General features: G+C 38.2%; 1 protein-coding gene across 1 annotated transcript in view; it reads left to right on the top strand.

The window, feature by feature from the left end:
• The window catches only part of Kcnh8 (potassium voltage-gated channel subfamily H member 8), a 256,364-nt gene that overhangs the window by 56,958 nt on the left and 184,277 nt on the right, over positions 1–15,129 (top strand). The window contains exon 4 of the mRNA XM_036168043.1: positions 13,782–13,909. Within this exon, the coding sequence (XP_036023936.1) occupies positions 13,782–13,909 (128 nt within the window). The remainder of the gene's footprint in view (positions 1–13,781; positions 13,910–15,129) is intronic.

The raw sequence follows: 15,129 nt of genomic DNA, 5'->3' as shown, positions 1-15,129 counted from the left end.
TGGAGAGCACAAAGGGAACAAGGCCTTCTAAATACAATAGGACAGACACATCTGAGCTCACAGAGCTGTGGCATCATGCACAGGGCCTGCATGGATCTGTATCACATGGGGTCCCAGCACTAAGAAGAGAAGTAGACACCCAGAAGCTCTCTCCAGTTGATAACCACTCACAAATGAAAAATTTCTTCTCTCCAATGGAGTCCCACATCACACGCCCAGCAGTAGATAGCCAACACAAAATGAATTCAATGGCATCTTTGGAGGTTCTTTGTTTTGTCAGGGCTCTTCATTTTATTTTATTTTTTACCTTATAAGTCCTTCGAGTATATTATGCCACCCCTGCCCCAACCAGATTTGGTGTTTTTATGGAATTCTTGCAAGTCTCTGTGTCTATATGTGTTTGGTGTACTTTTTCTTTGCCTCTTCTGTTTGTTTATTTATTTTGTCTTATTCCAGGTTGTTTTTATTTAATTTTATTATTTAGATGCCTGTTTGTTACCTAAGGAAAAATAAAAAGGATGTGTATTCAGATGTGAGAAGAGGTTAGGAAGATCATGGAGGAGTTGGGTGTAGGAAAACTATGATCAGAAAATATTATACAAAAGTCTATTTTCAATAAAATAAAACTGGGGAGGAGGAAGAAAACAATGTATTAAGTGTATAAGCCTCAGAAAGACAAATGCCTCATGTTCCCTCTAATGTGTGGATCCTAGCTTTCTATTAAAATTTTTTTAAAAAATTATTTGCTACATGTATCTATTCCCATGTGTGCAGGTCCAATTGTCTATATGTCTATGTATGCGTATGGCAGCCAGAAACCCAGCATTGGATGCTTCCTTTGTGTCTCTTCATCTAACTTTTGGAGACACTGTCTTTCACTAAACAAAAACCTCACCAGCTGAGTGACAGGTCCCAAGATCTGCCTGTGTCTGGCTTCCAGCATTGGGATTATGGGATGTGTCAACACACCCAGCTTTTTTGTTTGTTGTGTGTTTGTTTGTTCATGGGTTTTGAGGACAGAACTCGGGTCCTTATCTTGTGCAGCAAGCACTTTGCCTATCGAGACAGCAAGCACTTTGCCTATCAAGACATCGCCTCAGCCCTCTAAGTTTATATGGGTGCATTTGTGTGTATGTGCAGATACTTACAAACCAGAAAGGGGTCCATGAGGAGAGAAGAGAAAGAGGCTTTAAGTAAGGGGAAGGGGGTGTTAGAGTACATGCAACATAAAAGTGGAGGGGAAATACTGAGGCAGAAGAGGACAGGCTGAGGAGAGGTCTGTAGTTAGAGTTTTCCTGCCTGGCCCAGTCAGGACAAATCTCTCTTACCCGCCAGTCCCACAGTCGCTCAGACCCAACCAAGAAAGCACACAGAAACTTACATTGTTTAGAAACTGTATGGCCGTGGCAGGCTTCTTGTTATCTACTTCTTCTATCTTAAATTAACCCATTTCTGTTAGTCTCTACTTTGCCACATGGCTTGTGGCTTACCAGTGTCTTTACATGTTGCTTTTCATGGCGGCGGCTGGTGGTGTCTCTCTCCAACCTTCTACTTCCCAGAATTCTCTTCTCTCTTGTCCGGCCTATACTTCCTGCCTGGCCACTGGCCAATCAGAACTTTATTTACACAGAGCGATATCCACAGCACTTCCCCTTTTCTTTTTCTTTTTTTTTTAAGGAAGGTTTTAACTTTTACATAGTACAATTACATATAACAGAATAATTATCAAGCAAGAATTACAATATTAAAGAAGATATCCTATCTATCTTATATTTGTGAGTTTAAGGTTTTATACCTAACTTATCTTTTATCATAACTGAGGAAATTATAACCATCTAGGCTTCAACCACATCAAAGACCTCAGAAGGATATAATATTACCTGAGAACCGGGAGAAGGATGCAAGCAACTTTCGGAAGTCTTGCAGGGTAGACAGAGACAGCTGGCAGCCTGGACAGTCACCTAATGTTCCTTTGTAAAGTTGGGGCATTTGACTTCAGCCCACAGGGCTAGAGTCTCTCGGTCACTTCTCTCAGTGTCCTGTAGAATGTCTGGTAGTTTCCTCTGCGAAGCAGGAACCTGAAGGACCATTTTGCCAAGCAAAGTTTAGTGGTCACCTTTCTATGGGTCCTGCACATACAGTCCATCAAGCAATCCAGGCAAGAACAGTTTCTTGCCCAAATGGCTATTTTTGCCAAGGTGAAGATAAATTCCATATGAAGTGTCTTCATTCCCCATCTTCCTCTCTGAAGTAAATTGGTGCTGCCAGGAGCAGACATGTCTCACGGTCCAGAAAGTCTAAATTTTAAAAGTATTTTAAATGCCATATTCTGTAGGTCTTTGAAGTATTTGAAGATTACCTATCTATCTGAAATACCTCTATGTATATCTAGAAGACTTAACTAACATGGCTATGAGTATGATTATCATAGATGACTAATTATTAATCTATTTTTAATTATCCATTTCAATTTAAAATGAGCTCTACAAACATAATACCTTAAACAGGAGTAGAAATATACACACAGTATAACAAAATTAACTTTAAGTTTGTATCAATAGACTAAAATCTATACTAATGTAAAACATTTTAAATGAGTTGTTGCTCTTTTAGAAGTAAGTTCATTAATCTACCCTTTCGTCCTATCATATCGATATCATATCCCCTTTTCTTCTTTAGAAAGAGATCGCATTTATAATCAACCCAATTTAAATAAATATATTGGTTTTTCTCTGTCCCACACCAGAGGGCTCTTCTAATTTGGGACACAAGAATCTCTTAACCTTTTCTTTTAGCAATATGTCTGGGTTTAGAGAAGGAGTGAGCCAATTCCATCTCCAAAGCCAGCTTGATGATTTTGGGAATTTGGGCGTAGTTTCTCTGACTACTTCCTGCTGGAGTGGGGGTGCTGTATCTTATGGGGACACAAAGAAAATTTTAGGATTATGGAGTAGTCCATGAGGATAAACCTCTGAGCCAGTTGCCTTGAAACCATTCTGGATGTCCGATCATCTGGGCCATTGTGTCATCGGAGACCTTTCAGGTGGTCTTGGCTGATCAAACCTGATGTATCTTAATCTGGAACAAATCCACAGCCTCTGGCTTTCTGTGGAAACAAAAGCAGAGACTCTTTTCCAAAGCAACATATCCTTATATCCAAATGTTGAAGTCAAGGTGTCTTTAAAATTTACATAATTGTTTAACTCAACAGCTTTTACAATCAAATCTTTTTCTGCAGTTAAAAAATCCCAAAGACAAGACAAACCAGATTTTCTGTGTAATATCCATTTTTGTAAGACTGAAATGCCTCTGTGGCTGCTGGCTCCGCCCACCTCAGCTTCCCAACATGGCGGTGGTACAGTTTACCGACAGCTCTGGGTCTGGAGCCATGTGGACCATCAACTATCAGAAGCAGTTCTATCAAAGCAGTGCATAGCCCAGAAACTTTTTTTTTTTTTTTAAACTAGCAAAGGCTAAATCTACCACTCAGCAGAGTAAAATGTCCCTTGTAGACTCCTCATTCCCGCCACACTGCAGGTCAGACGCACACGCCAGGAACCCGCCACAGTAGCTCAAACCGGCAGGCTGCCGCTAACTTGAGAGAGACAACTAGGAAGCTGTTTTTAGCTCCGTTTTATAATCTTTTTTCCTCAGGTTTTAGGTGGAAATCCTTGCCAACATGTTGGGTGCCATTAGAGTTTTCCTGCCTGGCCCAGTCAGGACAAATCTCTCTTACCCGCCAGTCCCACAGTCGCTCAGACCCAACCAAGAAAGCACACAGAAACTTACATTGTTTAGAAACTGTATGGCCGTGGCAGGCTTCTTGTTATCTACTTCTTCTATCTTAAATTAACCCATTTCTGTTAGTCTCTACTTTGCCACATGGCTTGTGGCTTACCAGTGTCTTTACATGTTGCTTTTCATGGCGGCGGCTGGCGGTGTCTCTCTCCAACCTTCTACTTCCCAGAATTCTCTTCTCTCTTGTCCGGCCTATACTTCCTGCCTGGCCACTGGCCAATCAGAACTTTATTTACACAGAGCGATATCCACAGCAGAGGTCATAGATCAGTGCTGATGCATTGTACACTAATTAAAAAATAAAGAAAATCAATAAAGGAAATAAGGACAATTAAAAATAGATAAGACAATGTACGTGGCAAAAGACAATTAACCAAATTAAATATTTGTTTTAAAGTACCGATCTATATATTTTTAATTGAGGGAGAATTTAAATGAATACAATTTCAAATAAAATGGCACAATAGCTGTAGGTATAGTAAAGTATATTTAGAAATAAAAATGTAATAAATTGGTTCACTTAACTATATGTTAAAGCAGAAGTCAGAGGCTAAAGTTTTATAGAAAATACAGACACTGACAGCTAGTAGGTCTATAAAAAATATTAAGAGGCCTGGATTTTTAACTGTCTTAATTCTGATTGAAACCCGAAGTCTTAAGAATTTTGACATTGTTGATGAATTCTTTTTGAAGTAGCCAGGGTTTAGTAGCATCCAGATTAGAGATGTGATTTGGTGGAAGGGTGCAGAAGCCAGAGGCACTTCACCCATTGTCGGCAGAGCTGCGACTGACTCTGGTGGTCAGCCACTTTGTGATCCCAGGCATCTCTATGTCACATGAATCAACCTAACTGAATGCTTTCTACTTACCGAACTGTAAAGTAAATGGAGGAAGTGCACCTTTCCACAGCAGGCAAGTGTGAGTCACTGTCAGTGTGGAGAAGCATATGACTCCCAGGAGTTTTATCAGTTGTTTGGTCATGTATGTAATACAACCACCAATAAATCATTGTTAGTAAATGATAATTACCTTAACATATATATATATGCATACACACATGTATACGTCTGTATTTTTCCTGAACTTTACTTTTATGGACTCAGAATCATTCATCAATTGCATGAAATTTTTCAACAATCCAATTTGCCTAGCATTATTAAGAAGCATAGATTTTATAAAAATACAAAACTTGGGAGGCTGATCATGCTAGTCTATCCCTATAAACTTAAAAATCAGGAGGGTGAAGCAGGAAGATTGTGAATTCAAACCTGAATTGGACTTCATAGTGACACCTTAATCTTAAGGTTTTCTGTATGAGACAATGTATTGCTAGTACATGTCTATAATCCTAAGAATCAAGAGCCTGTGTAGGAGGATTGTAAATCTGAGGTCAATCTGGACTTTATTGTGAAAGTTGTTAAGCCAAGTGTAAAAATCTGGGAGGATAACAATGCCATCATGGCACCCATTTCCTTGTTCTGTGATTAATATCATTTAAAAACGGAAGAATATAAATGTACTCTAAGAATCAATGAAGTGAATAGCCCTTCAGAGTCACTTTACAATTAAGTATTTCTAGGTTGTACAAAAGAAATTCCTTGCTTTGTGTGTCTATTTAAGCTACATTTTTCTTCATGCCAAGAGTGCATCATAATGGCTAATTCTTTAAAAATAAATTATGGTTCAGAGTATTAGCTTATCTTACTTCAGTTAATTCCTACTTGGATACTGCACTTAAAACTATGAAAGACCCTTTTGCTTCCTGTTCTCAGGGAAAAGGGCTTGCTCTTGTAGTGATCCCCCAGCATTCTCCTGAGTTCTTCTAACTCAGTGATAGACCTCCTATTCAAAGCAAAGTTGACGTCTAGTCATTGAATTCTAAAGCAACTGCCTTTCTATTTTTCCCCTCAGTTTTCCTATAACAACTCCTTCCTAACTTCTGTAGTCAGATAAATTCTTCTCAGAGAATAATTAAACTCAGTAATCCTCTGCATGGATAAAGAGCCTGATTATGGAGTCCTCTGCCCCAGTCTCCGTCTCTTTCCCTGTGCTAAGCTCTCTGTAGCAAGTGGTTTAGACACTGTCCAGCCCCCATCGTCTGTGAGGCTGGTATACCCATTGAATCTCCAGTTGCTCTGCTTATTCCCTATTTCTTCTGATTTTCGGTTGATATTTGAAATATCCTGTGATGATCAGTTTGGTAGAGGTAAGACAGACAGTGTCAGCCAAACTCAGGGTGTGGTCCACATATTACAATATAGAGAAGTGGAAAAATGTCTACCTCAAAGAAGACTCTGATATCAGAATGCTTTACACTGTGGCTTCTATATTCAAATTATGCTTTATGTCTTTCTCTCAAAAATTAAATCCTTAGCCATATGTTTTGTTTGCTTCCAGTGGACAAATAGATTTGGATATGTGTGTATAGAGTCAATGAGCCTCTATTGAATGCAGCCATTGAGAGCACATGCCATCTCATCAATATGAAGCAGATGTGAGGAGTCAAAAGACCTCATTTTATATCAGAAAGCATATAAAACATAATCCTATTGATATATTATCCCATATATCCCATTATATACTTTAAACAATATAATTCTAATTTTTGGAAAACAGTATTTCAGATTTAAGTTGATTTTGATAAGGATTTTTATTTTCCTTCTAAGTTTTTTTTCTTTTGGTTTTTAGTTTTTTATTTTTTTCAAGATAGGGTCTCTCTGTGCATCCCTGGTTGTCGTAGAACTTGCTCTGTAGACCTGGCTGGTTTCGAACTCAGAAATTTGCTTGCCCCTGCCTCCTGAGTGCCCAGCTCCTTCTATGTTTTTAATGATAAAGAAAAAAAAAAAAAGAGAAAAACTCACAAGCATATTAAGTTGAGTCTTGTTGCTCACCTACAAAGTAGGAAGGATGGGGAATAGCTGCCTACTTACAGGGAAGCAAATCTGGGCCCCAGAGGAGAAGCCCAATGCACTCTGCACATTCCTATCATAATCAAACTCCAAACTAACTAGAGTGAGCAGTTTTTATTTGCTTATTGTTTCTGCATATATACTAAAAATATTCACCAAAAATAGGAATAAGTAAATAAAAAACAATTATGGAGGCTGTATAAAACATGTGTCTAAATATATAGTTAAGTCATATGCATAGCTTCCTGTAGCACCCCTCGAGAGAGATGGAAATGGTGATGGTGACTGAATTCTTGTCAGACTGCTAAAAATCCTCAGAAATTCAAATGCTGATGCCACACATAACTTCACAGGGAGGGTTTTCTTTTTATTTGTTGTTTACATTGAAAAAGGTTAACAAATCTGTGAATAGTCAGTGTCTGTTTTAAATGTTAGAAATATGATCATAAACTTTGTGCATCTGCACATGGGTGGTAGATTAAAAAATATACACATTTACCCTTTATGTGTATATAAGTTGTAGCACGAGTTCTAATTGGTCTTAATAATAAAAATCCAGAGTCAGATATCAAGGGGAAATGCTGTGGGATAATGCCTTTGTACAGTGTAAAGAATTGTGTCTTGAATTGGTTTAATAAATACTGACTAGCCAGTAGCCAGGCAAGAAGTATGATGGGGCAACCAGACTAGGAGAATTCTGGGAAGAAGGGTGGAGTCAGGAGTCGCCAGCCAGACTCAGAGGAAGCAAGAGAATGCCACACAGAGAAAACATACCAAACCGCGTGGCTAAACATAGATAAGAATTGTTGGTTCATGTAAGTGTAAGAGCTAGTTAGTAATAAGCCTGAGCTACCAGCACAAACATTTATAAGTAGTATTAAGCCTCCAAGTCAATTATTTGGGAAGCAGCTGCTGGGTATTTGGGAACAGGCAGGTGGGAGAGAGAAACTTCAGCCTACAATAAGTGCATGTTTTATGATATATTTTATGGCATGAGACAGTGAAGTTGATTTTTAAACTCAGAGTTGATTATCTAATAAGATCAATTCATTGTGATATTTTGTAAAAGCTGAGAGTATAGGATGGGAAGGAGCTGAGAGAAGGAAATAGATGAATAGTATGTTCAGTTTTTAGAGTTTTTCACATATTCTGAAGTTTTTGTCACATGAGAGAAAAATACTGTGTCCCAGCATGTAATTTGTAGCATACATGGCACTTTGAAGTTTATATACACTATTAAAATCCAGTAGTAACCATGACTATTGTTTCAATTTAAACTAACAAAATATTTTTTGTTGTTTATAATTGCCAGCAAATGGTAGTAAGAAAAAGCTGGCCAAATACAATATGATTTGTGATTGTTTTGAAATTTCTACTGATAAATTTTGTGACATTATCAGACTTGCAAGAATGTTAATAATCTCACTTATGGAGAACCATGAAATTCATTCATCACATAATTCTCCCTAAATTGTTACAGAAATAACTCAGAATTATAACTTTAAAAGTATGGAAGATAACAATTTGCCTTTCTGTAACCACTTTAATTCAGTTCACAATTTAGTTCACAGAGTAAACTAGTCCCTTTGTCAAGGCCCTCTAGCATTCCTTTCTTATTTTTTCTTCTGGTTCTCTTTGTGGGAGCACATTTTTTTTTTCCTGGGGAATATTCTCTACTCCATAGTCTATGCAGTGTCGACCATACTCCACATGCCCACTCACAACACTAGTTGTCTGTGTATTTGCACAGAGAGCATGCATTAAGATATGATGCTGTGGTACATGTCATTCACCCTGGTAAACAGCTTGGGGTGGTGACTCAAGAGACTTTAATGGGGAGAGCTCTTGGAAGCCCTGATGGAGAACCAGGCTGGGCTGTAATGCAGTTCCAAGAAGATTATTTGTTGACTCCAAGTTCATTCACCACCAGCTACAACTGAGTGGCTTTGGAGTGGTTGTTTTTTTTTTTAATTAATTTATTTTTTTATCTATTATTTTTTAATTATTTTATTTTATTTTGTCAAGCCTGTAATGTGGAATGCAGGATGTCCTGAAAAGGAAATGTGGCCCTTTTCAGGATGATGTTCTTCCACCGAGCTAGCTCAGTTTGAACTGAGGGCTAAGGGATGAGGACTGTGGACAAGCCCAGTGTCATCTGAGCACCCCTGTTTGCTAGTGCTCTGGCCATCTAAACAGAGTGGCTTAAGAGGTGCCATGCCTTTGCCAGCTGTCACAGGATTTCTTTTTATGCTTTAAGAAATATTTATTTTTATTTATGTGTAGTATATAGGTTCTGTGTGTGGGTGGTGACTTCAGAAGCCAGAGAGGATGTTGGATGCCCCAGAGCTGGAGTTACATGAGGTTGTGAGTGACCCATGTCGGTGCTGGGAACTGAGCTCAGATCCTCTGGAAGAGCAGCAAACTCTTAATCTGTCTATATCTACTGGGCCATCTGTCCATAACCATTGAGACGTCTGTCTGTAACCACTGAGTCATCTGTCCATATCCACTGAGCCATCTGTTCATATCCACTAGGCAATCTGTCCATATCCACTGAGCCATTTGTCTATAACCAATGGGTCATCTGTCCATAGCCACTGGGACATGTGTCCATATCCACTGAACCATCCACCTAGCTCAGTCACAGGCTTTCCATCACCTTCCCAAAAGCAGATTACTGGGTCATTTAGGAATAAAATATAAAAATTATATTGAACTAATTCAGTCTTATGCTTTTTATCAGGTTTATTGTGGTGGCATGTTCCCTTATAAACTGTCTTTATATCTGTGATCTGTGATTGTTCTCATGTTGAGTATTTTATGTGAGGTTAGAGATTTTTAAAAAATGTTCAAGAAAAAAATTAAAAAATTATCAAAATGTGTTGTTACGTCTGAGAAAGAGCATTAGAGAATTCATTTCCCGTTTCACATTATGGATATTTATATCACTGGCAAAATGTATTATTTCAGTATTCTTGGAACTAACATTCACACTTATGCCCTCTTAACATAGTTCAGCGTGAATAAATGCAAACAAAAAATGAGGAAATGCACGGAATTGCATATTGAGGGAACCCAGCATTCTTCACCTTGAATTTTTATGTTTTCATGGTTTTCCATAATGACTTTTTTCATTTCAATATTTTGTTTTTGTCTTTAGTAAACTATAAAAACTGTCTTATATGATTGTGTTCTTGACTGCTACTGGGTCAGAGATAATTGCTGTACTTTTCGATTGTCAATTCTTTTTAAAAGAAATATTAATAGATTTCCATGACCATATTTGACCTCTGTATTCCCCAAGGTGGGACTATCCTTGTCAAAAGCCTGAAGAAGTATGGTATAGTTGTACATTGATTTTATATTCAATTTGCTAATGCTTTATTTAAGGTCTTCTCTGCATCTATGAAGATGGTGGTACATGGTTTCCCTGTTGTATTTACTTTTCTAGTTTGGGCACCAGACGTTTACAGAGTTGTTCTCAGAAAGCTATCACTAGAATTCTTTGTTCCTAAACTAGCTGACACACACGTATAACCTCAGTGGTCAGGAGCTGGAAACAGGAACACGAGAATGTGAGACCTTATCCCCTGAAAAATAACTAAAAAAGAATGATCTGTTACCTCAAAGTTAATACCATGGTCCTTAGATATGTCTGAAACAGGCCACTGATGGGATGATAAGAAACGTGAACGGCATGGTCTTTCTTCTTCCTCACTGAGGCAAGTGTCTTTACGATTTTATTACATTTTAATATTCTTTTAATCTAGAGCAGCATTCTCAACCCGCACATCGCTGCTCCCAGGTTGGGAACTGCTGACTTAGAAACAGGGGGCAGATTCCCACAGAGCTTCAATAGCGCCCAGACATCTGCATGCCTCATGACTTCCTGTAACTCCTCTGTGTCCTCAGAGATGCTGAGCTTTCTCTTTCCAAGACTATCACAGTTTGTATTAACCTTATGGTTAATGGCCACACCTCTGTGCCCCTTCTCATCCAGCATTCATTCTTCAGATTTCAACCCCAAGTCTTCTATCTCAGCAATGTGTGCCCAGTCACACTACCATTCCAAAGAATTGAATCTGACCCGCTGCTGAGTGGGTGGTGGGCTTTCTTGCAAAATACTTCAAAATTCAAATGTAAAATATATGTAATATAAAAAAATTTTTCTAACCAGCATACACCCTACATCCACTTTGAGTAGTAGAATTTGACAAGCATTAGCATCACTTAGGAAGAGATATAATAGACCAACTAGAGATGGCATTTCCAAATTGCTTTGGCTCTTTACTAGCATTGTGGTAGCGTATCATTTTACATCACTTACATTTTATATACTGCTTAGTTTTGAATTCATGCAAATACAATTAAAAGTCTTGCCATGGTGTCTCTGATGTTTTTCTGTTGCTTGTGTTTCCAATAGTGTACATAAGATATTTCTGTATTAATAGACAGGATTTCTTTTATTTTATGTTTAATTCATATAAGTCCAGATAATTGGGACTATAATAATCTGTCATACCTGGATTGCACTTATTTATGGACATTTGACTGATTTGCAGTTATTCACACAACTACATGCCTGTATTATGTGCATATGTGTCTACTGATGTGTTCAGGCATACGTGTTATAAGTACCTCTGAAGTAAATATTTTGTGTGTATATTGTTACAGAAGAATGAGTTGCTTTGTAAATTATCCGAACTTCAATTTTTGTTTGTTTCTTTGGCTAGGAAGCAAAGGGAGATTTTAAGTCCTGTAAGTGGTTTTTCACAGCCAGTCTTGGGGAAGTGTTTAGTTGTAATGACAGATTTTGGGGAATATATTTTGCTTCTACTTAGAGCCAAGACTAAGACAAACATGTTTCTTTGACATTCCCCTTTGAGGGCCTTTCTTCTAAGATGATGAAATTACTGATGTTTAATTTGGACAATCTCAACTCTTAATTAGATTTCCCCTTGGGAAGGGAACCAGCTGACTGTCATAAATATCAGATCAGGTCTATTCTTAATAGTATTATAATTCTGCTTGTTATTTTGCAACCAATTAACATTTCATAAACATTCTGCTTGTCTTACCATATTCCTATAGACATAGTCACAAAACTCAGGCTGTTTGTAGATTGAAATAAGCTTAAGTTACTCTTACTCTACTAATAATTATGTTTTAAGTGGAATATGCAAGATGCTAAGTAAATAAAAAGTTAACATATGAAGACCTTATCTGAACATTTAACAACTACAATAATATAAGTAATGTAAGTGTTTTTATTTTGTGGGTTTCAATCTTTATTAGTTATTTGAATCTATGGTAATGTAGTATATTTTATTTTAAAAAAATCAAGTTCTAGAATAAAAAGATGAACACATCAGATGAAACATGCATACATATTAAAAAATAATTTTTCTGTGAAAAAATTTTAGTTCTTCAAGATAATAATGTCTAGTCACCAGAACCAGGTGAATTAAGAAGCCTGACAATATAAAAAAATAGCTAAATAAAGAACAAAATCAAGTAATAAAATTTCAGCCATAAATATGACAAGAAATGACTATTTGTTTAAAAATGAAGAAATTGAAGAAACTAAATTGGTAGTCTCCATGAAGCTCCATCATTGCTGCTTAGCTTTCATAATACTGCTGTGCAGGTTTCTGTGGGGGAAAGGTTATCAGCAGTCCCACCCAGCTTCAAACCCTGTGAACTACAACAATAACCATCGTGACAAGATACACCCTTGGATGCAAGGGTGACATGAATAAGGGAAACAATGACTTTCTGACTGGATTAGTACCTGCTCCAAATCTATCCAGGAGCTCATGGTCAGCAAGCTCACAGTCCCCAAGGGTGAACCTACTACTATTATTTTGCCCCATTTAGGACATAGTATTAAATTGTCTTCAAAGTTCCTATCTCTCTAACCATAGATTAGTTCAGCTCTCACGCCTCATCAGAATAATTCCTTTGTGTAGTGGACAATGTTCAATGCAGAAACTCACAACTTGTCAAATTGCAGAGAAGAGGCTAAGTAGAGTGCTCAGCCACAAACCAGATATCATACCTACTCCCAAGGTCTAGGGACCATCGATGAGGAGTGGAGCAGAAATTAAGAGGAAAGGGCAGAAAGACCTTTAAGAGAGAGAGGTTGAGGACCAGAGTAAAACAGTGTCTTCTGGACATGACAGGACCACTACACTCAGCAGCTCAAAGCAGCTGTGGATGCCTACGTAAGACTCACCAAAGATCAAGCCAGTCACCATCCTAGCATGGAGCCGGAAGCAGTTCATGAACCTTCACCCTAGCTGAGGAGCTATGGATGCTGACAGCTTCTGACAGAGGAAGAGTTACTTTTCTCTCCAGGTGTGGCTCCTGGTAGGTTGACCACACTCCAGTGGATGGCTCCACACCCAGAAGTATATGGACAACACAAATTGAATTCAATGATTTATGAAATAAAACAAATAAAAGAGGACATGAAATTGGGGGGTTATAAAGATGGGGACAAGTCTGGTGGGAGTTAAGTGGGGGAGCTGGGGATGAATATGATCAAAATAAATCATGACTTCTCAAAGAATCAATTAATTTTTTAAATTCAAAATGGAAAAATAGTAAAATGTACAAGGCTGACAGTTAATGCTAACTAGAAAACTGTATAAACAATTTTATTATAAGCTTCCTATTGATACAAAGAAAAGTAATTTAAATGTGATTTTTACATTTACATTGGAAATTACCTAGCAGGGGAGCTTTCTAAGTGTTAAGTAGAGTTAGCAATAGGAGTATGATAGAGCAGGGTGGAAGCAGAATCCTGTGCTCACTGAACTTCTCATGGTCCTTCTTTCTCATGTATATTTTACTTTGATGTTTAAGTAACAATGCAGTTAGTATAATGATGAAAAACAAGTAAATAATGTTGTACTAAAATAAAATAAATGTCATCAGGAGCCATCAGATAATTTCAAGTGTTTGAAAATACATAAAATACTGTGTGCTCTTGCACATGACCTGTCAGAACTTGGCATCTGTGAGATGAAACGTTGTGTTCTCTGTTGTCTGATGAGTCTTATTTCCCTCCAGACAGAGCCAAAGGAAGATCAAGAGCAGGCACCCACTTTGACTCAGCTCGGAGACGGAGTCGAGCCGTCCTGTATCACATTTCAGGACACCTGCAAAGAAGAGAAAAGAACAAATTGAAAATAAATAATGTAGGTGGTGTGTGTGTACATTGTGGACACCAGTTCCCCTGGAGAGCAATGTTTGATAAACTAAGGAAAGGTTCCAATTACTCATTTATTGCACTTTTCAGCTTTCTTTTGCCCACTTTGGCTTGCATTTGCCTGTAAAGAACAAACTGGGAAAGGCCAGTGTCATGATGAATTTCTGTGAAACGTGTGCAGCTTCACACTAGTGTTAGGACAGCACAGAGATTGCAGTTCTGTCAGAGTGCACGGAGTACTGAGGGGGGCACACCAGACAGACTCTGTGGATTGAGACACAGACTGTGGAGCAGGTCACATGTATAGTTAGTGACTACTTTGTAAATTTAATTTCACTGTCAATGTTACTCTCTACCCCCATCCCCCTTTATGCCTTTACCTAGGGAACCATGGCCAATACAGGTCATCACTCCAGTTAAGAATTCACTCTGTATAAAACAGATGAAACTTTCAGACAGTGAGTTGAATCACATTCCATTGGAATCACAGCTATCCTGATTAGGTTATGAAGTTTTACTTTTAGTGAATTACAGTAAGGGCTGCTTCCTGAACCAGTGTGCTCACCTCTCAAGGGCCATTGTGCTAGCAAAAGCTGCTTGTTTTGTTTTCATAGAGTTTTAATCACACATCACATCCTCAAGAAATTACACTGAACTAGTTTTTAACACAAAGGAACTTCACCTGTGTGGAGAAACCAGAACGATGTCTGTCTTGATGTACACTTTCAAACACAGTGTTTCAGTGTGCAGTCATTAGCCTCTGTGAAGGCTTGCGGGGTGACTATGCATGGAAAACTGAACACTCAGTCTAACTTGCCAGTAGATTCAGGAACAGTAATATTTAGGATTCAGAACCCTTTTGGAATTTTGAGATTGGTCCACATGTCCTGGGAGCTAAGGACACAAGATTCTTTACAGCCCTACTTTACAATCAGCTCTATGGAGAACCTTACAGCCAGGGTCCTGATGAAACAAGTCTTGCTTCAGGTGTTCAAAGTATCAATTTCTGTACTTATAGCAAACAAAGAAAGGTGTCTAAACCCAGGGTGTGGTGAGCTACTTGAATACACTACAAATGAGGTTTGGCTTTAATGCAGTTCCTTTCTAGAAGTCACAGTCAGTGTTCTGGTCCACTCATGCTCCTGGGGACCAAGGAGCCTTGGCTGTTCCGCCATTCCCTCTTGTGCAAAGTCCAACACAGTTGGTGGT

Source organism: Onychomys torridus, chromosome 18, assembly GCF_903995425.1.
Source record: "Onychomys torridus chromosome 18, mOncTor1.1, whole genome shotgun sequence".
Lineage (NCBI taxonomy): Eukaryota > Metazoa > Chordata > Mammalia > Rodentia > Cricetidae > Onychomys > Onychomys torridus.
This window is presented reverse-complemented; position numbering and strand designations above follow the sequence as displayed.